At 44.5% G+C, this 25,092-nt stretch overlaps 1 protein-coding gene and 1 pseudogene across 1 annotated transcript in view; both read right to left on the reverse strand.

Moving 5' to 3' along the window:
- Top1 (DNA topoisomerase I) overlaps positions 1 to 490 on the reverse strand; it is an 88,881-nt gene extending 88,391 nt beyond the window's left edge. The window contains exon 1 of the mRNA XM_087911049.1: positions 113 to 490. Coding sequence (XP_087767175.1) covers positions 113 to 145 — 33 coding nt within the window. The 5' untranslated portion in view covers positions 146 to 490. The remainder of the gene's footprint in view (positions 1 to 112) is intronic.
- On the reverse strand, positions 173 to 12,376 carry LOC146892767 (uncharacterized; annotated as a pseudogene).
- Between the last annotated feature and the right edge of the window lie 12,716 nt (positions 12,377 to 25,092).

Genomic DNA, 25,092 nt, shown 5'->3' on the forward strand with positions numbered 1-25,092 from the left:
CCAGTCGGCCACCCTTTACCGCAGACTCGGGCCTGTCAAGGCGGCGGGGCCGGGGCCGGGGCCGGGGCTGAGCCGGGAGGCCGGCGGCGAGGCGGGGGCCCGCGGCTCGCACCTGGGAGTCGTTGTGGAGATGGTCCCCGCTCATGTCGGCCGGCGGGCGGACGCTGAGGGCTCAGAGGCAGCGCGAGGGAAGAGACGCGGATGGTCTGGGCGGCCTGAGCAGGCGGACGGAGTTTCCCGAGAGGACGAGCAGACGGCGACAGCAGCCGCGGGCCCAAGACTCCCGGAGCAGCTGAGGAGGCGGCGACAGCGGCGGCGACAGCGGCGGCGACGCTGACAGACTGCCGGGCGGGCGGGCGGGCGACTAGCGAGAACAGACCCCCAGCAGTTGTGTAACAGCCTAAGTTCGCATTTCCTCTCAGTGCGCCTGCGCGGCCGCTTTTAAATGGGACGTCAACGACGTCAGAGCTCGTGGAAAGGAGCTGAGTGTTGCGGCGGGTCTCTTCGAGGTCTGGGAGGCAGAGCCGGTTTTTGACTTGCAAGTTCCGCCCCTCATTTGCATACGGGCTTGACCCCGCCCACCCTCTGCCTAGCTGCCGGCTCGCGTTCTCGGAGGCGGGACGCTGGCTCTGGGCAGTGCGCAGGCGCAGCGCTGACACCGCCTCTGGACCCGGGACACCGGCGCGGCCACGTGGTAGGCCTTTAAAGGCCGCGGCGGGACCCAGCTGGGCCAGGCAGGGACCGAGCCTCCAGCTTCCGCATCTCTATAGCCGGGGAAGTTCGATCTTCTCGTACCTTGGCTGCCGGGGTTTTAGTTTACCACCATCCCTAAGGTATTGGGTGGAGTCTCTTCCCAGCCTTTGTCCAGACCTCAGCCTTCTGGGTTACTTCACACCCGTTTTTTTTTTTAATTATTTTTTCAGTCAAGTTTAGCTCCAGCTTACAGATTCATACATAAAGCCCTGTGTCACAAGGGCTCAACTGCATTCGTTCAGTCTACAAATATTTATTGAGCATCTACGGTGAGCCAGGAATTACGCTGATGTGAGAAGGCTGATGTGCCAGGTTCAATCCAGGGTTGTACTCCGAGCAGGCCATTGGCAAAGAGGTAAGGAAAGAACTTTCATTTAGGGAGCACATACTGTAAAGCCTGCCCTGAATCCTCAGGGTTCTAGGTGTGGACAACCTCCCCCTAGAGCTGTCTTAGGGATAAGTGACTTTGAATCACAAGTAACAAATAAGTTAAGTGCCTCACGAGCCCATCTCTGGCTGAACTCATCTGCATCCTGGCTCAATCCCCAGTACTGCAAAATATAAATAAATTTGGAATATGTTGATAAGCACATTGAGTGGTCAACACTAGCGGTTAATTCTGTGAATGCTTCCAAACTTATCCCAAAAATCACCTAGAAGTGACACACACACACACGCACACACGCCTTTTCCACTCGCAGATCATTTATACCTCTCATAAAATGATGTCACAATCGTTAAGTTACTTATAGGGGAGCTTGTGACTTCTAGTCTGTCTTCTCTATAGAATCCAAGGTCAGGGTGAGCTTGTCCATCTTGTTCAGCACTCAGTCCCCAGGACCCAGCAACAGGTCCTCGGACAGAAGGGGTCCTAGGCAATAAGTGCTTACAAGCAGATAAGGCAGTGACTAAGCCCACACTGGGAAGTTAACCCAGCCTGATTTTGAATTCTGCTTTCTTATTAGTTTTGTGACCTTGCACAAGCTGTATAACCGTTCTGAGTCCCAGTTTCTTCATCTGAACAATAGTGATAATTGTGTTTAATAGACTGTACCAAACAAAAAGACCTTATTTGAGGGCATGTAGATAATTTGTATCATCCAGTCTTTATTGAAACTCAGGTCTGCCTGATTCCAGTGCTCTTTCTCGGCAGTTTGCTTGGCTTAGTGTCTGGCCTCATAACATGCCCCTGTGGAAAGCAATCCCAGGCCAGCAGGGGAGACCTCTGGCTATCACCTGTTTACTGCAGTTATGCCGAGACATTGCAGCCTTCAAGAAGAGTGGTCCCATCTTCCTCTGCTTTAGCTTCCAGCCCCCCTGGTGACTTGGAAGAATCTTCATTTGCTTTCTAGGTTCCTCTTAGGAAGACCAGGTAGACATGGAGACAGAATACAGGCCCCAGAATGATGTATCAAGGATGGTACACTAGCTCCCCATCATCTGGTCATACACTAAATGTCTCTGCCTCTATGTTTGGCAAGCAGTGTCCACATGGCCACCCTCTGTCTTCCTCATGTGGTCATAGTGCTTGAGAGGACTGCACAGACTGCACAGACCAGTGTTTACATTTTAACTGATGTGCATCTATTTTAATATGTGTAAAGAAAAAACAACTACCACATGAAACGCATGGTAATAACTGTTTGGGTTGAAGATTTAAAAAAAAGTTAGGTGATTCATTTTAAATAGAAAATATCCAGCTGGGTGTGATGGCCCACACCTTTAATTAACTCACTACTTAGCAGGCAGAGACAAGGGGATCTTTGTGAGTTTGAGGCCAGCCTAGCATGGTGAGTTTCAGGCCAACCAGGGCTACATACTGAGACTGTCTTTTTAAAAAAAAAAAAAACAAATCCAGGAATAGTACAAACAGGGAATATAAGATATACTCCATGAAGGTCAAAGACAAATATATATGAGGTTTTGGAATACTGCTTTGACTCAAGACTGTTCACTAATGGACCTTCTCAGCCTCCATAAGAATAAGTAGCAGATGGGAGCTGATGGTGTAGGCCTGTCTCCAAAGCATAACTCGTGAAAGGCAGATGACTTATAGCTGGTACAGCAAAAGGAGCACTCCACACACAAATGCATACATTCCACACACAAATGTATAATTATGCCTAACACTGCACACACAAATGCATACGTTATGATTTAAACAGATCTTTCCCCAGAGTTCTGCTTCAATAAGTCGACACCTAGGTGATTCTTAAAAGATGGCAGAGGTGTGCGGTGTCTTTAAAATAACTTTCTTTTTAATTTATTTAGTTTCCATGTGCATTGGTGTTTTGCCTACCTGTATGTCTATGTGGTGGGTACCAGATCCCCTGGAACTGGAGTTACAGACAGTTGTGAGCCGCCATGTGAGTGGTGGGAATTAAATCTGTGTCCTCTGGAAGAGCAGCCAAACTACTGAGCCATCTCTCCAGCCCCTGACTTCCTGAGACAGGATATCTCTTTTTTTCTTTGTTTGTTTGTTTTGTTTTTTTCAAGACAGTATGTAGACCATGATGGCCTCAAACTCAAGAGATTTGCCTGCCTCTGCCTTCTGAGTGTTGGGATTAAAAGTCCGTTCCACCAGTGCCCCTTCAAAATATCTTTAAGCCTAGGAAATCCCCCCCCCCCGCGCCTTTCTGACTGCAGCTGGAGACTTGGGCTCCTTTGGAATGAATGGACCCAGGATACAGGATCTGGGAGGCTGCTCAAGGTTCAGTCTATATCTGTTTGCTTTTTCGATTTTTTGTTTGTTTGTTTTTGTTTTGTTTTTTTTTTTCAAGACAGGGTTTCTCTGTGAAACAGTACTGCCCGTCTTGGAACTCGCTCTGTAGACCAGTCTGGCCTCAAACTCACAGAGATCCACCTGCTTCTGCCTCCTGAGTGCTGGGAGTAAAGGCATGCACCACCGTGCCTGGCTCTAGCTCAAATTGAATTTTTTGTTTTGTTTTGTTTTTGAGACAGAATTTCTCTGTAGCTTTGGAGACTGTCCTGGAAAACTCTTGTAGACCAGGATCACTTCAAACTCACAGAGATCCACCTGCCTCTGCCTCCTGAGTGCTGGGATTAAAGTTGTGTGCCACCACCATCGGACTATGGATTGGTTTTATTAAACCTGATCCAACTTTTGCCTTCCAGAATTAAACACTTGTGATGATGCCGGAACAACTTCTCCTTTCCTAGACTCACATGGTTCTGGAGGGACAATGTACACCGCCACAAATGTGCTGTGGTTCCTCTTTGACAGTTGTCATGCCATGCATGAGCCACTCAGTTTAAATTCCTTGAGAATTTAGAATTGAGAACAAAGTGTGGTCTCTCTTCTTGCCAGTAGGTCTATATAGTATATAAGTTAAGGAACAGCACTTTCTGTCAAGATCAGAGGGAGCTGGCAGAGGTTGAGGGGAGAGTATAGTAGCCTATTATTTGTATTTTGATAAATAAATCTTCCCTGAAGACCAGACACAAAGCTAAAGCCACTAGAAGTCAGGCAATGGTGACACCTTTAATCCCAGGATTTGGGAGACAGAGTCAGATGGATCTCTGTGAGTTCAAGGCTACCCTGGGCTACACAAGATCAATGCAGAAATAAATCCAGGTGGTGGTGGCCTATACCTTTAATCCCAGTACTAGGGAGTCATGCACCCTTAATCCCAGCCCTACAGGTAATATTAAATGAGAGGAGAGAGAGGCTGTTTTAGTCTGCGGTCGCCTAGCCTTGGTAGAGGTATAACTTCTCTAGCGACTTTTCTGGTTTTCGGGTTGAACCCCAATTTCTGTCTCTGGGTTTTATTATTCGTGCTATAGGAGAGGCCTGGGGAGTGCTAAGAGGCAGAGAGAAGACCCTGATGAAGTTCAGGGATGTGGATTCTGCCTCACTGTGCTGTGTAATCATTGCTCTTTGTACTTGCATAAACTGTGATGGATCATATGACTCATATTCAACCGCAGTCTGTGCTTTTGAACCCCACTTAGAACTTCATGTTGCAGGACTCAGATACCCCTCCTGATATTTTTAAAAATGTATTTGCTGTTCTTAACACTTTTTTTTTTTTTGAGGGGAGGGTTGTTGTTGTTTTTTAACTTTTTGAGATAGCGTCTCATGCAGCCCAGGTTGGTCTTGAACTCACTGTATAGCTGAACTTGAACTGTCTTGAACTCCTGATCCTCTGTCCTGAATCTGCCAAGTTCTAGCCTTACTACTGACATGCACCGCCACATTTAGCCTCCTGACGTTGTGATACCAAGATGCTCGTGTAGCCTTGACTGGGCCTCTGGCTGCAGTGCATTCCAACAGTTTCCCCTTGTCATAATGCCTTGCCTAGTGATCCACTGCCCTGTCAAGACTTGGACACTTAAAATAGAGCCTGTTTCGTGATCCATGAGAAACTTTCATGCTGTTGATCCCAGTAGCTACAAGAAATGTCCTGCTGTCTGCTCGTACTACAACAGCTGCTCACCAAAGGTTGAAAATTGGCTAATTAAAAGGAAAGGCCAGTGAGAAAGAGCCAAGCCTTTAATTGCACAGTGAGCCTAGTTCATGCAGCTAGGATGTAGGAGCCTGCCATGTGGCTCAGGGTGTAGGGTAGGACTTGTGTATTTCTGTTATCTTTCAACATCCTCCTCCCTCAACCTCCCAGATCACTGAGGTTACAGGCCCAAGTCCTCTGTTGTCTTCCTTCCACAAGACATCCCTGCTATGATAAGAATATTTATTCATAGTCAGGGTGGTGGTGATTTACTCCTGTAATCCCAGCACTCGGGAGGCAGAGGCAAACGGATCTCTGTGAGTTCGAAGCCAGCCCGGTCTACAAAACAAGTTCCAGGACAGCCAGAACTGTTGCACAGAGAAGCCTTGTCTCTTTAGTTTAATCACTATTCCCTAAGGATTGGGAGTATTGTTCATACTATGAGGTAGTCGGGTCCTACACTAAGCCATGTAAATACAGATACAAACAAGACCTAATCTTCATTTTTAGAAAAATTTCTAATATAACAATGAGAAATTCACATTTCTCAACTGTTATCCTAAGGATTATCAGCATATATAGCTGTAGATCACAGCAGAGGAGAAAGTCATAGCCTTAGCTGTGAGACAGAATGAAGCTGGGAAGGTGGGAGGGCCCTTCCCATCCCAGTGGAGCTACAGCAAGATGAGCTAAATTTAAATGAGGTGTGAAAAGGAGTGGACAGTTCAGTGAAGCTGACAATGGAGACAGGGAGATTAGCTAGGAGACCTCCTGGGGTCGTTACACTAACCACAGCAGGTAGTTTGGAATGAGCATAGAAATGCGGATTAGAAAGGAGACAGTAGGATTTTTGACCCATCTAGAGTAGAGTGCACAGGGCAAGTGTGGCAGCCGGTTTTGCTGACTCTCCAAGGTGTGCTGCCAGGTGGGTCATCCTGCTGCTGTTTGGGTCTGACTGCTTTCAGCTAGAGAAGCAGCAGGGAGTGGGAGGTAGAGAAGCAAGCACGGGGATTCCAGAAAAGATTCCACCCAAAGATTCTGGGAGCTAGAGAACCCCAAGTTGACTCAGCATGACTCCTGGTGGGGGGGGGGGTGGAGAGAAACAGAAACAGAACTATCAAGTAGCAGCCTCACTTAACAACCAAATGGTGACAGCTTCAGATCTTGAAAACATCATTTTTTCCCCCTGCTACAGACCCTCCAAGTCCTCTATCACCACCACCCCCTCTGACCCTGTCCAGAGCTCAGTGGCTGCAAGGGACATCTCTTCCTACAGGAGTCCCTGTAGCTTCACTTGTCCCCTTCTTTCTGATACCCTCTTTGACCTTGTAATTGTTAAAAACAATTTTTCAGAAACCTGGCATGGTGGTGCATGCCTTTAATCCCAGCATTTGGGAGGCAGAGGCAGACAGTTAGTTCTCTGTCAGTGCAAGGTCACCCTGAGTGCCAGGCTAGCCCATGGCTACAAAGTGAGACTGTGTCTTGACAAAAACAGCAAATAAAAGCAATAAATACCTCCCATTGGTTGATTACTTACTCTGAGATCTTTCCTATGCCAAGTGCTTCTGAGAGTTTGTCTTAAATTCTTGTAGCAACTAGTAGTAGTTACTAGTGCTTCCTTCATTGTATGGGCAAGGACTGTCAGGTGTGTTCAGCCGCCCAGTAAGCCCAGCCTCTGAATACCTAGGCTGCTTTCCCAAGTTGTCCTGAGGTTACTGTTCCCCTCGCCTTTATGGGAGAGATTCGGAAAGGCGATGCATAAGTGGGAGGCGGGTACAGGCTCTGGTGTTCTAAGTGTGCCACTGGCTCCAGCTGTTATGTGGATTCTGGGGACACACATTCCAATTCTCAAGCTTATGAGCTGTCTTTCTGTTATCAGCAGCAGTCTCTTCTCCTTATGTATTCCCCTGTGGTAGTTCTGTAGCCCCAATGTTGACTTTCACAGGTAGCCTCTCAAATGCATGTTTCTAATCTTGACTCCTTTTGAAATATTTACTCTATAATCCCACAGCCCTCATGAGTGCAGCTTTCTGACTGAGCTTCCTTGTCTTTCTGTTGGCCCTGTCCAGGTCTCAGCCTCAGATCCTTAGTCCTACTCTTCAGACCCAATATGTAGCTATTATCTCTGTGGAATCTACCAAGACATTTTTCTGAAATTCTCTGTCTTCCCTTCCCTGATTGTTATTACATCCTACACCTTCCCTAAGCTTGCTCTCTCCCTTGCTCCCTCTCTCCACCCTATCTTTTTCTCTTCCTCCTCCTCTCAGACAGACACCAACAAGCAAAACCCAACGAGCCAAATACTACACCTAGAACAAAGAATTAAGCTGTGAACTAGGATGACCAGGTGCCTGTTCTGAAGGAGCACAGATGTAGTAGATACGACAGACAAGGGAACAAGTGTTTGTTATGCTGCGGTGGGGGTGGGGGTGCTGTATGTTGTGAAGTTCTTCAGAGGAGCCCAGATCCAAAAGTGGCATTTGCGCTCAGGCCTGGAGAAAGATACAGGAGTTAGCAGGTTAAAAGTTGGTATGTGAGGGAAATGACTGGAGACTAAGAGGTGGGAAAGATTTGGAAACTCGGGTGCTTTGGGGAGCTCCTGGATATCCAGTGTGGCTGAGAGTGGATTATCCAGATGGACTGTGAGAGATGAGACCTAGAGTTTGGGTAGGATTCAAGCGTTCCCCAGGACTTGCTGTAGAACAGCAAGTGGGTTCAATTTAATCCTTGATATTTATTTATTTAATTTGGCTTTTCAAGACAAGGTTTCTCTGTACAGCCCTGGCTATCCCATATTCAGAGATCTCCCCACCTCCCCTTGCCTCCTGAGTGCTGGGATTAAAGGCACATGTTGCCACCACCTGGTTTAATGTTGGGCTTTTGGAATATGATTGGGATTAGATAAAATAAAGATTAGAATGTGCCCCCTTTTTTAAATCCTTGTAGCTTTATAAAAAGAGGAGAACACACACTCTCACACATACGCGCATTTATACCTCTTGCCATTTACTGCCCTGAGCAACCTCTGGACTCTACCAGCAAGGCCATAACCAGCCTCCTGCTCTTGGACTTAGAGACTGAAGGCCAGAGAAGCGTGCACGCAGGCACACACACACACACACACACACACACACACACACCTCTCAATTTTTGTTGTTTATTTTTTTTGACACAGGGTTTCTCTATGTACCTCTGGCTGTTCTGGAACTTGCTCCAAAGACCAGACTGGCCTTGAACTCAAGAGAACAGCCTGCCTCTGCCTTCTGGGAGCTGAGATACTGGGATTAGAGGTATGGGCCACCACTGCTCTGCCAGCAGAGCCTCTCTTTTCAAGATTCGTCACTCTGTAGTATTTCATTATTGGCACAGAAAAGTAGACAGATACAAGGCTGAATCAGTGAGAAAGGCCCCAACTCACGTAGGATTTCTTGAATTGGGTTCAGGAAAAAGCCGTTTGTCCTAACGGCAACAGGAAGTCACTATGAGCCACCAGCAACAAAGAAACATAATCAATATGCATTATAGGTAATATTACCTTTTAAATAAAAAGTATATTTGAAGAAGATCTTAGGAAGGTGGTTGTTTCATGTAAGCAAAAATAATGATGTTGGCCTGAGGATATGGTTTAGGTGATAAACTGAGAGTGGAAACGCATGCCTGTAATCCCAGCTCCAGGGAAGTAGAGCCAGGATGATGCCTAGGACAGGATGCCCAGCCCATTTAGTGAAGCTCCAGGTTCAGTGAAAGACCCTGTCTCAAAACCAAACCCAACCTACAAAAAAAAAAAAACAAAAAAAAAAAAACAAAAAGAAACATGAGAGTGATTGAGTAAGACACCTGACATGACTCTCACCTTCATACACAATGATGTTGATGGTACTGGTCAGCCAAACAGTCATGAGGCTGGAGAGAAACTGGCAGTGGAGGGTTGTATTCATAGCTTAGAGTTGATGTCAGTGATTGATTAATATATGTCTGGGAAAGCGACAGGGGAGAAGTGAAGGATGGGATTGGAGGTACAATTCACAAGAACCAGGAATTCTGGGAGTTGACCTATATCTTAGTTAGGGCTGCTATTGCTGTAACATAACACCATGACCAAAAGCAACTTAGGGAGGATAAGTTTTATTTGACTTATGCTTCTATATCATTGTTCATCCTTGAAAGAAGTCAGGACAGGAACTCAAATAGAGCAGGAACCTGGAGGCAGGAGCCAATGCAGAGGTCATGGAAAAGTGCTCCCTATTGCCTGCTCAACCTGCTGTCTTATAGAACCCAGGACCATCAGCCTAGAGGTGTTCCACTCACAATGGGCTATGCCCTCCCACGTCAATCACTAATTAAGAAAATACAAACCAGGAATGTGTCTTTAATCCCAACACTCAGGAGGCAGAGGTTGGTGGAGTTCTAGGAATTTGAGGTCAGCCTGGTCTATAAAGTGAGTTCCAGGACAAGGGCTACTCAGAGAAACCCTGTCTCAAAAGGGAAAAAAAAAAAGAAGAAAGAAAGAAAAGAAAAGAAAGAGGAAAAAAAAAAAGAAAATGCTGTACAGACTTGCTTATAGCCCCATCTTATAGTGTGACATTTCACAATGGAAGTTCTTTCATCTTAGACGGCTACAGCTTATGTCAAGTTGACATAAAACTAGCAAGAACAACTTGATTTGAGAAAAAGATGATGAATTCAGCTCTGCCCATAGAAAGCTTAAAGTGATTGTGTTTCAGCTGAGTCAGGATGTCTGTCTGGTAGGCAGTAGGACACATAGCTTTGAAGCTCAGGAGAGATACTGGAAGTTAACAGCATTGAAGTAATACCTGAAGTAATTCAAATAGATGAGGTCATTGGGAGGGCCTGGAAGCACAGCCTTATTTTAGGGATGGGCCTGGGTTGGTAAGTGAGTAGAAGATCAGGAAATGGAGGCAGCAAGTTTGGACAAGTAGTTCAGAAGGTTTCACTATGAACAGGGAGGAATGTAATGCGGTAACGACTGGAGTAGCCTGGGGCTAAGACGAGTGTGTGCGTACATATTGTGTGTGTGTGTGTGTGTGTGTGTGTGTGTGTGTGTGTGTGGTGCTGCTGCTGATGGACAGCACACATCAGATAAGAAAGAGGATCTGCTGATTTCTAGTTCAGAGCTATTGGATCATCCCAACCTCCTTGAAAAAGCGCTAGTCTAGTTTATAGTCAGGTAGAGGAGATATCCCTTTGAAGGAGACAGCATTCTTTGCCTCTAAAGAGCCACAAGCTGCTTCCAGCCTCACTCTCACGGCTCTGGGCCCCTACCCCCAGGAAATTTCTTGAAGATAGACTCAGGACTAGTTTTTCAGGATGGCTTATCTTTCAGGGTCCCAGAGATATTTTCCTCCCAAAGTGCCTGCAGAAGACATCTCTAATTTTTCAGGACTCTGCTTTGGGCACCAGCTCTGGCAGTGAATGTGGAGAAGCCAGGAAGACAGATGTTCCTTGTCAGCTTCTGCAGTGCAGTTAAATTACTCTGTCATATCTCCATGTCTGTTTGATGTCAGGCCCTGCTAGTACTACTGCGGGTCAGAGTTCACCCCAGTGGCCTCCCTCCAACTGGAGGGAGAGGAGATAGATGGAGTAACGTATCAATTACAACGTGGACGTCTGGAACCTTGTGAGAGAGCCCCCAGGACAGGGAATCCAACCTTACATACTTGATGGGAAAGAGACAATGCTGTGGTCTCCAAATCCTCTCAGTGATGCTGAGTAACCCCAAACACAACTCCTCTGCTTTTTTTTAAAATGGCAACACAATTTATTTGAAATTTATTTTTCTTATGCATTTGTGTTCAGAACCAGGAAGCACAACACTAGGAACGCATTTGCACAAATGTCTGGAGAATGTCCTGGAAATTGCTTCTGTAGACAAGGCTGAACTACCAATAAACTTCTAATGTGTCAAGCAGAACAGAAACATAGCCAGGGTCTTTATTATCACTCTTCCTTCAGAAATGCAGTTTTCCAACTGTCCATCCAACAGCTCATTCAAACTTCAGTCACCAGCCCCTGTGAACCTCTGGGCTACATGATAGCTCTGCTAATTCCTATCTCATCCCACTACAAGCTGTTTTGGTTCTTTAAGCATTCTGTTTCCTTTGCTGCTTTCTTTACCCCAACGGCATGTCCTGGGTTCACAGACCTCCATTCATGCATGAGTGTGGGCCTCTTGTCTCACCTGCTTCCTTTTTATAGGCTAAGTAGTTTAAAAATGTGTATATGTACATGTACCATCAGGTCCTCTGAGAAGCTGGTATGTTATGGGCCTTCTTCCTTCTCCCAGAACATGGTATGCCCAAACATAGCACTTTACATAAACATACATGTCTTCCTGGATTCAGAGCCCCTTCTCTGGGGGTGTCTCTCTCGCTTCCCCCCTCTTTTTGTTTTTGGTTGTTGTTGGCTCTCCAGATGGCCTACCTCAGCTCCTTTTAGAAGCCAGAAGTCTCCTCTTCTTATCATCAACACTTATTTATTTACAGTAAACTACAAGATTTATACACTATTTTGTTTTTGAGATGGGTTTCTCGCTCTGTCACTCAAACTGGCTGTGCACTTCTGGACTCAAGCAATCCTCCTGCCTCAGCCTCCTGAGTAGCTGTGCACCTGGCTGTGCTCAGCTGTACATATTGTATGCATCAGTTGGCTTCATCCTCTCAGTGACCCCAAGAGGAAGGAACTATTACAGTCCCAATCTTCCAGATGAGAGAACTGCTGAGCTGCATGACAGTGCCTCATGATTCCAAGTCGAGTTTCTTTCTTCTGTGCAAAGGTTGTAGCTTATTAACTGCTGTTTTCTTTGACCTCTCATTTCTACCACCTGAAACCCACCTGCCTACCCTAAACCCACGCTGCCCTCATGCTATGATGGATTGCTTGTTATTCTTAACCGCTGTTATCTTTGATTGCCCCATCTCTGCCTGAAATCTACCGTCTTTACTACCCCCACTGCTCTACTACCCTCTCTACCCCAGCCACACTTCAGCTGACCGCAGGTGGCTTCTTTGCTTGAGCACATGTGAGCTGTAGCAGGGTTTCATTTCCCCTTCCATTCTCAGTCCAGCTTTGCTTGCCTCTGTGGTCCTGGCTGGCCCTAAATGGAGCACAGCAGTCCTTTTCACAGTGGGCCTGGACATTTCTGGTTCCCAAGACACAACTTAAATCTAAGAAGAAGGAAGAAGACAGCTAGCTGAGTGTCTTACCCTATGCTAAGGCATGGGGACATGGACCCAATTCAGAAAGGCCTCGGCTTGTAGGTACATCCATGTACAATTCCTATGGGCTCCTGGATGCTATAACGCAACTGTTTTAATTCCTTCTGTCTGGATTTTGATGGTTACGGACCTTTCTGCAGCACAACTAACCTTTAGCTGCCCTTTAGCCAAAAACATACTGTTTAGACTCTATATGGGAAAAACACCTGGCTGGTGGTTAACCCTCTTCCTCCCCAGCTCAAATCTCAGACTAGCCTGTTAAGTTTTTTTTTTTTTTAGCCTGTTGGGTTTATCAGTCACATAATTTTTATCTTAGTTGTATAATGCAGTTCATCATCATAAAAGTAATTTATGAAAGTCTATCAATATGTAATATTAAAAATGCACATAAAAATGGGCTCAGGAGGGAATGGAGAGATAGTTCAGTGGTCAAGAGCACTGACTGCTGTTCCAGAGGGTTCAATTCCCGGAACCCACATGGCAGCCCACAACTGTCTGTAGTTACAGGTCCAGGAGACCCTACAACTATGGCAAAACACCTATGCACATGAAAATAAAAAATAGAAATAAAAAAAATGGGCTCAGGATGAGGAAATGACTTGGTGACATTAACTCAATCTCTGCCACCCACGTAAAAAGCCAGATTTGAGAGCTGGCATTGTGGCACATACCTTTAATCCCAGCAATTGGAAGAGGCAAGAGGATCTCTATGATTTTAAGGCCAGCCTTAAAATTATATTGTGAATTTCAGGACAGCCAGGCCTACATAGTGAGACCATATGAAGGAAAAAGTAGAAAAGAGAGTTGTGATTGATCCACGTCTGGTAACACCAGCACTCGGATGGCAAACACTCAGGTGGCAAACTGGATAATCAAACAGCTTTCATGCCAGTGTGAAGTCCAGTGTCAGTAACCAGAGGGACCCTGCGTTAACAGCAAGGTGGAAGGTGAGAACTAACATCCTGAGAAGCTGTCCTCTGACCTCTGCATGAGTGCTGGGGCACACATGTACCTACACACACATACAGAGAAGAGAGAGAAAATAAAAATGGACGGCTTGATAAATTTGAAAAACTGAACACACCTTTATGACCTACATAATAAAAAAGTTAAACATTGCCAACACCTCGAGCCCCTCCCCATGCTTCCTCCTTACCACAAAGTCCCAAAGGTGACCACTATTCTGATGACTTTTCCAGCAGAGATGGGGCTTGTCTGCTTTTGTCCACCAGTGCAATTTCAAAAGAGAAATCTTCCTGACCACCACCCAGACATATATGGTGGTCTATGAGAGATCACGACTGATCTCAGTTGTCAGTGACCAGATGACTGTATAATGAATCAAGTCCTCTGAACTGAACCAACAGTCTGGAGCATCAGAGGAACTTGGGCCACAAACTGATCTTCCTCTGGAGCCTCCAGAATATTAGTGTGTTCTTGTGTTTTTAAGACAGGATCTGTACATAACCCTGGCTGTCCTGGAACTCTCTCTCTAGACCAGGCCAAGCTTGCACCGACAAAAATCCTCCTGTCTCTATCTCCTGAGTGCTGGAATTAAAGGTGTGCACCACCACTCCCAGCATTTAGTGTGTTCTTAAGAAAGGGCCCAGGCCATTTCTTATCACTTCCTCTGACGTTCAAACTCTTTTCCCACTACTGCTTTTTCCCCAACTAAGGTTTCTAAAAAGGGAAACTAGATACTCTGGGAGGAGTTTCCAATCCACCCGACAGGGCACTGGAGCACTGACTACCCTTGGTGTGAGAAACCATCATCTCACAAGATCACTACTGAATCGTCTAGACCACTCAAGTAACTTAATTTTAGGTAGTTTTATTTTTATTTTATATGTATTGGGTGCTTTGCCATATGTCCTTGTATCACATACATGTGTGGTGCCCAAAGAGCCAGAAAGGGCCTTGGATTCCTTGGAACTAGAGTTACAGATAGTTGTGACCTGGCATGTGGGTACTGGAAATAGAACTAGGTCTTCTGGACGATGAGCAAGAGCTCTTACTTGCTGAGCCATCTCCCTAGCCCTAGTTTGGGTGTATATGTTGTATGTGTAGGTACATGTTTGTGTATGCATATGTGTATGTGGAGGCCAGAGGTCAGCAAGCATCAGGTATCTTCCTCAGTTACTCTCCACCTTATTTGTTATTTAATTTTTTTTCACCTAGACAGGATTTCACTGTGTAGCTCTTACTATCCTAGAACTCAACTCTGTAGACCAGGCTGGCCTCAAACACAGAAATCCTTCTGCTTCTGCCTTTCCAGTGCTGGGATTAAAGTTGTGCACCACCACCACCATCACCGCCCAACATCAACCTTATTTTTTGAGACAGAGTCTTTTACTGAATCCAGAGTGTATCATTCAACTCAACTGTCAGTCTAGTGTCCTAGACTACTGTGTTCTTCTCCCCAGCAATTGGATTATAGGCATGTGCTGCCATGTCCGGCTTTTTACATGGATACTGAGAATTCAAAGCCAGGTCCTCATGCTTATGCACCAGCCCTTTATCCCTTTTACTTTAAAAAATTCTATCAATAGAGCCATTGCCCCATCCTTTCATCTTAGTTTTAAACGATTTACACGCGCGCGCACGCACACACACACACACACACACACACACACACATCATACATCCCTCTTTTTTGTTTTAAACTCAAATATACTGAAACCTTTGTCAACCAATTCCAGTCCTGTCCTCTTTAGCATTACAGTGTATGTCAGCCCAGTTGTCATGTTTCAAGTATGGAAACAACTGAGGTGGTTCCTTGAGTTCCAAGTTCTTCCTTTGCGGATCTGGGGACTTATTGTGTCAAGGATATGCCCCAAACCACATTGCAAGAGTGTACTCCTCTGGGCACCAGTCCTCAGAAATGTTTTCTGAAAACAGAAGTCTGAGCTCAGATAAGTTGAGGAAAATGCTACATGCTTTCTGTTCTGTTTCTAAGATCACATTTTGTGTAAGCACAGAGAGGACTCTGGGAGGTCCTTAAAGTAGAAAACTCAGTTTCACTTTGTTACTGTTTTCAATACTTATTTGACTTAAAACTGCTGTTTTCTTCCTGAAGAATGCCTAGAATATTTCTCAGAATTACTGTCCCCCAGAACAGGAAACATGTCGGCCAGCTTTAAACATTCTTTAAAGATGTGTTGTTAAACATGGGAGCTACTGGCTCATAGTGTTACTGGACCTTTCAAATAAAGATGGGCTATGAGTGTAAGGTACACACAAGATATAAAATGTCAATAATGCTTAAAAATGTATTTATTTTTGTTGCATGTGTATGGCAATTTTGCCTGCATCTATGTGTGTTCACTGTGTACATAGTATCTTTGAAGAGGCCAGAACAGAGTACTGGATCCCTTGGAACTTGGAAGTTACAGATGGTTGTGAGCTGCCATGGGGGTTCTGGGAACTAAACACAAGACCTCTGCAAGAACAGAAAGTGCTTTTGACTGCTGAGTCATCATCCTCCAGCCCCAAAATGTCAATAATTTTTGCATTGATTACATGTTAGAATAACAACATTTTTTGGAAAATAGGGTTTTAAATGTTATTAAAATTAGTTTCATTAACATGAATTCTGGACTGTGCCACACATCTCAGAGCAGAGAGAAGCCTGTGTCTGGGAGAGAGTCAGAAGTTGAACCCATGGTCCAGACTGTTATTTGGAAATGGTTAGATGAAGGCTCATGATTATGACTCTGAATATGGAAACTGTGATTGGGAACCAGAAATCTGTGGGAGGGGAAGATGCTAAATTCAGAACTGCTCAGAGTTCCAGAAATATGAGGGTTACTCAAACGGGCATGCTCAAGTTAAAGTGGATAGCCTCGTCTGGAACTTGGGAAACAGTTATGGGTAGAGTTGAAAAGGAACTGTCTCATCCAGGTGACATATATAAGGTAGGGATGTCATCTTCTCAAGGCCAGTGAGCTGATGAGGTGATGTAACAGGTTAAAAGTGTCCAGGACGTGCTAACTCCTTCAGATAGTCTCATCACCAGTTCCCATGTGTCCAATGTGATGGTTAATGTCAGTTATTATTTTAGGGGATATAAAATTCATTATAGACAGGCCTCTGGACATGCCTGGGAGGGGTTATCTTGATTTGGTTAACTGAGTTGGGAAGAAAGATCCACCCACTGTAGATGATACCGTTTTCTGGGATGGGATGTGGATAATATGAAAAGGAAAAACAGATAAACAAGCATTCACTTGCTCTATGTTTTGACTGCTGGATGTATGTCCAACTGCCTTACGTTTATGCTCCCAGGACTTCCCTGCTGTGACAGACTGGACCCGCAAACTCTGAGCCCTCCCAAACCCTTTCTCCCTGCTTTTGTCAGGGTCTATTATCATAAAAGGAAAAGCAACTAATCCAGCTACAATCTTTGCACTAATGTCTTTACAGCCCCTGTGTCCTCTTCCAGTGCGATGGGATCCACATTTAGGTTCTGAAGTCCCCAGTGCAGGTAGGGGAGATGTTTCCGGAAGAAGCTGGAGGGAATGAGGAGAGAAGGCTGCTGTGTGAAAAGCAGCTAGGCCATGCAGTCTACAGTACATCGCTACCCCCCAGCCCTGCCAGCGACATCATCAGTAAACCTTGCCTCATTCTAAACCTCAGCTTTTTTGCTGCTCCAGGGAGAACTGGCTAGCTGACCCTTGCCTGTTTCTGTCCTTGCCACCTTCTTCTTTCCAGAAAGCTGCCCGCTTTCTCTTGACCCACAAAAGACATCACTTCCTTGAAGACTTGGCTCATGGTAAGCCTCCTGGCGGCTCCTTCCTGGGGCAGAGGGCCAAAATCCTGACAAGATTAAGATGAGGTTTTGGAACTGGGCCAAGCTGGAAAAACAGGAAAGATGACGAACCAAGCTGCCTCCTTCTGGGGATTGTTTATTCCAGTGTTGAGTTTTGTGGGCACTTTACAACCCTTGACATTTTACCCAGTGCACGCCTCTGGCCTTTTCCTGCCCCTGCCCCCCAGCACATCACTAGTTATGGAGATTGTTGAATGGATTTACTCCTGGAAGCACTTAGCTAACTGCATCCAATCCTAGAAATCAGGAAGCACACAGATGTAGCTTGAGTATCTACTATGTTGATAGGAGGAACCATCTTCTAAAATGAGCCCCCTACACCTTCCTAGGATAAGGAATGTTTCTGTTTGTTGCCATGAAGAAAGAGGCTCAGGGTGACTTCCCAGGGTCCCCAGCATGTTAGTGTAACATCCAGAAATGAGGAGAGTTGGAAGGAGAAAGGTGACTTGTCCATTCAGGGCAGAGTCTTGCGTGGCGGATGAGGGTTTCTGCTATGATTTCTGACTCTGCCACTTACTACTCCAGGAATGTAGACGAGTTCTTAATAGGAGACGGTGTAGGGGAGTATTTTAGAGCACAGCCCCGGAGTCAAATGTCAGTTCTGCCATCTGCTAGTTATGTGACCTTGGGTAATTTCCTTTGCCTCTCTGCACTTTGGTTTCCACAGCTATAAAGCAGTGTAATAATAGCGCCTACCTCATCACCTTGTTGCAAGGATTAAATGTGATAATCCATGAGGAGCACTTAGCACGCTGTCTGGCTCATGGTCCAGTGCCATCCATGTCAGCTATGGGATGAATGTAGGCCTAGCCGTCTTTGGCCACCACCTGTTTCCCCGCCTGTTACCCTGGCGGCTCACTCAGCACTTGGCACATGGTAGGTACTCACTTCCTTGGTCACTGAAGGAGTGGTTAGAAATTGACTCTGTTTCTGAAAACAGGCTTCAGGCAAATGTGTAGGAGTTGATTCTGGAGGAGGAGGATTTTCAAGAGTTTCAACAAGCAAGTAATTGCTTTTTGCATGCTAGTATAAACTTGAAAGTATTTCCAGATGGGAAATACCCATTGTATCCATATGCCACACCCATTTCTGACTGTAGCCTATTCAACAGAAACATAACCTGAATTCATACCTATAGAAGCCAGCTATAATCACTGAGCCATTTACAGAACGCACAAACCTAAAAACAGTTTAACGTCTTAAGTAATCCCAATTCAAAAGGGTTGCGGATTGCTTATCTGATTCATGCCCTTCTAAACATTTCCTATGTCTCTGTCTCTCACTTTTAGCTCACTGTGTGTTTGATACTTCAGGTTCACTAACTGTCTGTACATTTGGGTAGGCCCCAGGGGGGCAGACCGCAGAATTCACAGAACTCTTAAGCAGTGGTTAAAATTTCACAGTATGGATGACTCATCCATTCAACATACACTTAGCATTTGGGGCTTGGGAAACTGAAAATGACGAACCAACGTACTACCTGGATTCAGAGTGAGAACTGAGACTGAATTAGCACATGACCTTTCTTACTGAATGGTTATATACTTGTTCACCAGTGGTTGTATACCTGTCCACCAAGCCTCGGTGAGAGGACAGGGTGAGTAATATGGCTTTGATTACCAAGAAAGCCATGTTTGTGCTGCATAATTCCTTATATGTGGGGAGCAGAACAGGAGCCAGACTGGCTGGTTTCTATGGTTGGGGGGCCAGTCACTTCCCTTCTAGGATCCTCAGGTTCCTTATTTCAAGAGTGGAGAGAATCTTTTTGCTTTGAAAGGCACATTTTCTCCATTCATTCATAGAAGATGGTATTTTCTAGAGAATGTGTTGCTCTATGTTGTGGCTCTCTAGGAGAAAAAAAGATTTGGGGTCATATGGTAGATTGCATTATTGCTCAGTAAATATTTACTTCACCCAGCCCTCCCCACTTGGAGAGGAATATACTTCCTCACCCTGTTGATACTGGACTTAGCCTTGTGACTTGCTTGGGCCAAGAGAATATGATGTGTAGAAGTGGCAGCAGCCAGCTCCAAGGCACTGAGTGTTTCCCTTTGCACTTCTTGAGCAATTGTCCTTGGCCATGAGAACACCAGGCATCAGGGAGTCCTTTGGCTGGACATAGGATGAGTGGACATGTGAGGCAACTGTGCCTGACCCAAGGCTTGGAGCCCAGCCTGAGCCAGCTGACTGCAGACCCCTGGGCGAGAGAGAAATCAGTGTTCACTGTTATGTGCATTGAGTTTCTGGAAGTTAAAAATTTTCTTTGTTATTGGTGCTTGAAATTTCATGTTTTCTATGATCCAGCCAGGATGGTTAGCATACCCCTTACCTCACTTTTTTTTTTTTGGTGGGAATATTAAAAATCTTTTCCCCTCCTTTGTGTGTGTGTGTGTGTGTGTATGTGTGTATGTTGGAGGGTGGATATCAACTTTGTGTGTCAGTACTCAAGAACCCTCCATTTCATTTTCATTTTTAAGTTAAATTATGTATCTATTATTATTTTGTGTATGTGCATGATGGGGGCACGGGGAGGCATGTGTGCCATAGCTCGTGTGGAGGTCTGAGTACACTCGTGTGGAGGTCTGAGTACAGCTCTGTGGAGTCAGTTACATGGGTTCTGAGGACAGAACTGAGATCTTCAAGCTTGTACACAAACGCTTTACCAACTGAGCCCTCTCCTAACACTTTTGAAGGTACTGTTTCTTATAGTAACCTATAGCAATCCTATAGTAACATTCTTTCTAGCTTCATTTCTATATCTGCTAACCAACTTTTTTTTTTCTTCCTTCTTCTAGAAGTTGATTTTGTTTTGTTTTGTTTTTAAAGACTGGGTTTCCTTGTGAAACAGAACTGGAACTTGCTCTTATAGACCAGGCTGGCCTCAAACTCACATTGGCCTTGAACTTGATCCACCTACCTCTGCCTCCCAAATGCTGGGATTAAAGATGTGCACCTCCACCGCTGGACCTTGGAAGCTGGTTTTATGCAATAGCATCATGACAAGCTCAGACCGCGGATATTTAGCTGTTCTGACACTACCTGTAGCTTGGATCCTGGGGAAGGATTTTCTGTTTAGGTGACATCTGCTCTGATATCTGAATGTTTAAAAGGGACTGGTCCTGTGGCCAGCTTGCGGAGGGGAAAGTGGTCCAGTCATAGGAGCTGTAAATACGTTGGTTTCTGATTTGGGGAAACTGCCTGGATTTCGGTGGATGAGGGGAAATGAGATCTGAGCCCTAGCCCCATAACCTCAATGGAGACATCTCATCCCATTCCAGACATTCTTCAGGTACTCGCTCACAACATCAGCTCCAAAGCTGAACTTCCAGACCTGCTTTTCCTCTTCCTTTCCTTTCTCTGTCAGTGAATGACACCACCGTCTGCCTGCCAAACTAGAAAACTTCACCCCCTCATTCTTCTCCTTCCCTCAGCCCCACATCGTCTGACTCCAACTCTTGCCAACCTAATCCAGTCCTTCTTTTCTATTTGACTACCCCAGTTGGATTGTCCTTTTTTGCCCGGATGTAGCAGAAACCAACTTCCTGTCCCCTGACCCTTTGGCCCCCTGTCCCCCTAATCCCCTGTCCCCCTGACTCCCTGGCCTTTGCTCTTTTGTTTGACTTTGTTGGGAGGTTGTTGTTGTTGTTTTTTTTTAGACAAGGTTTCTTTTTTTGTTTGTTTGTTTGTTTTTAGTTTTTCAAGACAAACCTTGTTTTCTCTGTAGCTTTAGAGCCTGTCCTGGAACTAGCACTTGTAGACTAGCCTGGCCTTGAACTCACAGAGATCTGCCTGCCTCTGCCTACCAAGTGCTGGGATTAAAGGCATGTGCCATCACCGCCTGGCCACAGGGTTTCTCTGTGTATCCTTGGCTGTCCTGGAACTAGTTATGTAGACCAGGCTGACCTCAAACTCACAGAGATCCACCTGCCTCTACCTCCTGAGTGCTGGGATTAATGGATTAAAGGTATGTGCTACCATGCCCAGCCCTGGTGCACTTCTTTCATGCTAGCACTCAAGAGGGTGAATCTCTGTGAGTTTGCGATGCCTGGTCTACATAGCTAGTTCCAGGCCATCTGGTGATACATAGAGAACCTGTATCAAAAAATCAAAAATATAATAAAAGTAAATAAAATGAAATTTTAGTACCTTTCAATGGGTAGAGCATCAGAAATTGTAAGCAATCCAGAATCCATAATTGATATTTTTAACTTTCAATTTAAGACTATGGTGTTTTAACTTTTCTTTTTCTTCTTTTTGTTTTGTTTTGTTTTTTGTTTTGTTTTGATTTTTGTTCTTTGAGACAGGGTTTCTCTGTGTAACAGCCCTAATTGCCCTGGAACTAGTTCTGTAGACTAGACTAGCCTTGAACTCACAGATATTCTCCTGCCTCTGCCTCCCAAGTGCAGAGATTAAAAGTGTATGCCACCACCATCTGGTGTGTTTTAACTTTTTGATTATTTGTTTGTTTATTTGTTTTTGCAGTATAGTGTAGATGGAAGTTTCTGTCCTGCCTGGTCCTGCAGCTGTTGAGTCTTAAAGAAACACACAGAGGCTTATATTAATTATAAACTGTTTGTCCTATTAGCTCCAGCTTATTATTAACTAGCTCTTGCAACTTACATTGACCCATAATTCTTGTCTGTGTTTAGCCACATGGCTTGGTACCTTTTCTCAGTGAAGCATTCTTGTCTTGCTTCCTCTGAGTCTGGCTGAAGACTACATCTCTGCCTTTTCCCAGAATTCTCTTAGTCTGGCTGCCCCGCCTATATTCCTGCCTGGCTACTGTCCAATCAGCATTTTACAAAACCAGTACGAGTGGCAAATCTTTACAATGTACAAGAGCATTATCCCGCAGCAGAACAGAGATTGGATTTAGGGCCTTGTGCATTTAGGTAATCATCTATTGCTGATCTCCATTTCTATCACTGCTTCTTGTAGTTTTGAGTCAGTCTCACTAAGTTGTACAGTCTGGCTTTGAGCCTTCTACTCTCTGTTTGAAGTCTGCTGAGTAACTAGGATTAAGACCTGTACCATCAGCTTGACCTTTGACTTTATTTTTGTGTTTCTTTTCTCTTCTGCCAAGAACCTGATTTTTAAAAAGTATATTTTTTTTAGGTTGGGCATAGTGGTGATGTACACCTTTAATCTCAGCACTTGGCATTCAGTACACGGAGGCAGGTAGATCTCTGAATTCAAGACCAGTATGATTTATGTGTAGAGTTTCAGACTAGATAGGGTTACATAGTGAGATCCCTTTCCATATCCCCTTCTAAACATGATAGCTTTTGTTTGTTTGTTTGTTTGTTTTAACACTCTACTGAGTCCAGTTAGTAGTACCCATATATACCTGGGTATGGAGCCTTTCATTGGAGGATGGTCAATTTACCAGGGGCCATGCCTATAAAAAACAAAAGCAAGCATGAACAAAACTGGCTCTCCCTTCCCTAGTAGCCATCAGCTGCCAATAGGTCCTCTGTTTGAGGTGGGAGCCTGTGTGTCTCTCTGCTCTCCATGCTGGAATGTTGATTGGCTTGATCTTGCTCAGATCTTTTTGTTGTTGTTGTTGTTGTTGTTATTTTGTGTTTTGTTTTGTTTTTCAAGACAGGGTTCCTCTGTAGCTTTGGAGCCTGTCCTGGAACTAGCTCTTGTAGACCAGGCTGGCCTAGAACTCACAAAGATACACCTGCCTCTGCCTCCCAAGTGCTGGGATTAAAGGCGTGCGCCACCACCACCCAGCATCTTGCTCAAATCTTGTGCAGACAACCATGGCTGCTATGAGTTTGTGAGGTCCTGTCATGGCCACAGCATACTGTTTAGCTCAACTCTGGCTAAATTTTCCCCAGTTCTGGCTCTTATAATCGTTCTACCTCCTCTTCACCACTAAAGAAAAACCTGACTTAAAAAAATACGTATTTATTTATTTATGTTATATGTGTATAATATATGTTATTTATGTTATATGTGTATTTATGTTATATGTGTACATACACAGGTGTGCCATAACATGCAGAAGTCAGGGGACAACTCATGGGATTCAGTTCTTTCCTTTCTTCAAGTGGATACTAGGGGTTGAATTTAGGTGATCAAGCTTGGGGGCAAACAGCTTTACCCAGGGTGCCTCATGGCTGACCCCAAACCTGGTTTTTAATGGTACCTTAGATTCATTTGCTTCATCTTACAATGTCTATAAATATGATTTTATTAATGATAATACTTGTGGGAGACATTTTAAAATTAAAAACATTTTTTTGTTCTTGCCTTTTGGGTATATTCTTTGGGAATATATAATCAAATTCTGCTTTAAAGTCATTTGAAATAATTCTTCTCTAAACACTTCTACCATCAATTTAATTCATAGTTTGGTACATTGACTTCATTTTGCTTTCAAGTTCTAGGGATTAATTAAAATTCAATTTTGTTTTAATAATTACACAGAACAGTTGTATTATTCCATACCCCAATCTTAAACTACACTCAAGTTAGTCCAGCTTCTATACTTGTTTCCTCCATGCTAATCTCTCCTTTGCCCATGGGCAATTTTATTTGTTTTCAAAGATGTATTTTTACTTATATGTATGTGTGTGTCATCCATGTGCAGGTGCTCAAGGAATCTAGATGAAGGTGTTGGATTCCCTGGAACTGGAGTTACTAATAGTTGTGAGCTGCTATGTGGGTGCTAGGAATCAAACCAGAATCATATACAAGAGCAGCAAGTGTTCTTTACCACTGAGCCATCTCTCCAGCTCCAAATAAGGAAATCTTAGAGGGGGTGGGGAAGAAGAGACTATCCTTTCTGTTTGAGATTTTCCAACCACTGTACTTTCCTATGTCTCAATTTCTCAAATGGGAAGGAGTAGCAAAGCTTGTATGCCTGTGGGCTTTTGTCAAGACTAACCGGGTAAAATACTACACCTAGCACGTATGGGATGCTTGATAATCACCAGCTGTCTTTATTGTATCTGTCAGGGTCAGGAGACATAGACGCATGTGGGCAGGTGCAGGCCTCTGAGGGCTCTCAGGGACTCTACCTTGCTCCTCTGTTCCTGTAGGGGTGGCAGGAATCCTATAACCCAGAGACTAAATAGACCATGATTTTATGCTTGGAGATGAAAGCATAGATCAGAGTTAGATGCCAACACAGACAGTGGTCTCTAAGTTTTCTCATGTCCCTGTAGGTGGATTTTTCATTCCTGTCAGCCAGCTCCCAAATAACTACACAGAGTCTTCTTATTATGACAGCTCAACTGATAGTTTAGGCTTGTTTTTTTATATAGCTCTTATAACTTAAATTTACCCATATTTCTATTAATCTATGTGCTGCCCCAAGGCTTGTTTACCTCATCTATGTAGTGTCCATCCTGCTTTCCTGCTTCTCCTGGTATCTCCTTGCAACTCTACACTTCTTCCTAGTGTTCTTTCTGCTCCCAAAATCCTGCTTAGTTATTGGCCATTCAACTTTTTATTAAACCAATCACATAATCACAGTGTACAAAAAAATTATTCCACAACATATTCCCCTCCCCAAAACTTGGCTGTTGGACACATACCTGAAATTTTCCTGAGACTCAGATGAACTCTGGAAGAAGAAAGAAGAAAGAAGAAACTCTCATACAACTGCATTTAACTTGCATTTATTTAGAGTAAATATTTATCATACAACAACATGGGTCCTGGAGATAGAAATTAAAACCAATCACAGGTAAAAGCATTTTATTTTATTTTATTTTATTTTGAGATAATGTGTTATGTAGCTCAGCCTAGCCTAAAACTGACTATGTAGTCAAGAATAACCTTGAACTTTGGATCTTCT

This window comes from Myodes glareolus, chromosome 10 (genome assembly GCF_982192425.1).
Source record: "Myodes glareolus chromosome 10, mMyoGla1.1, whole genome shotgun sequence".
NCBI classification, from domain to species: domain Eukaryota; kingdom Metazoa; phylum Chordata; class Mammalia; order Rodentia; family Cricetidae; genus Myodes; species Myodes glareolus.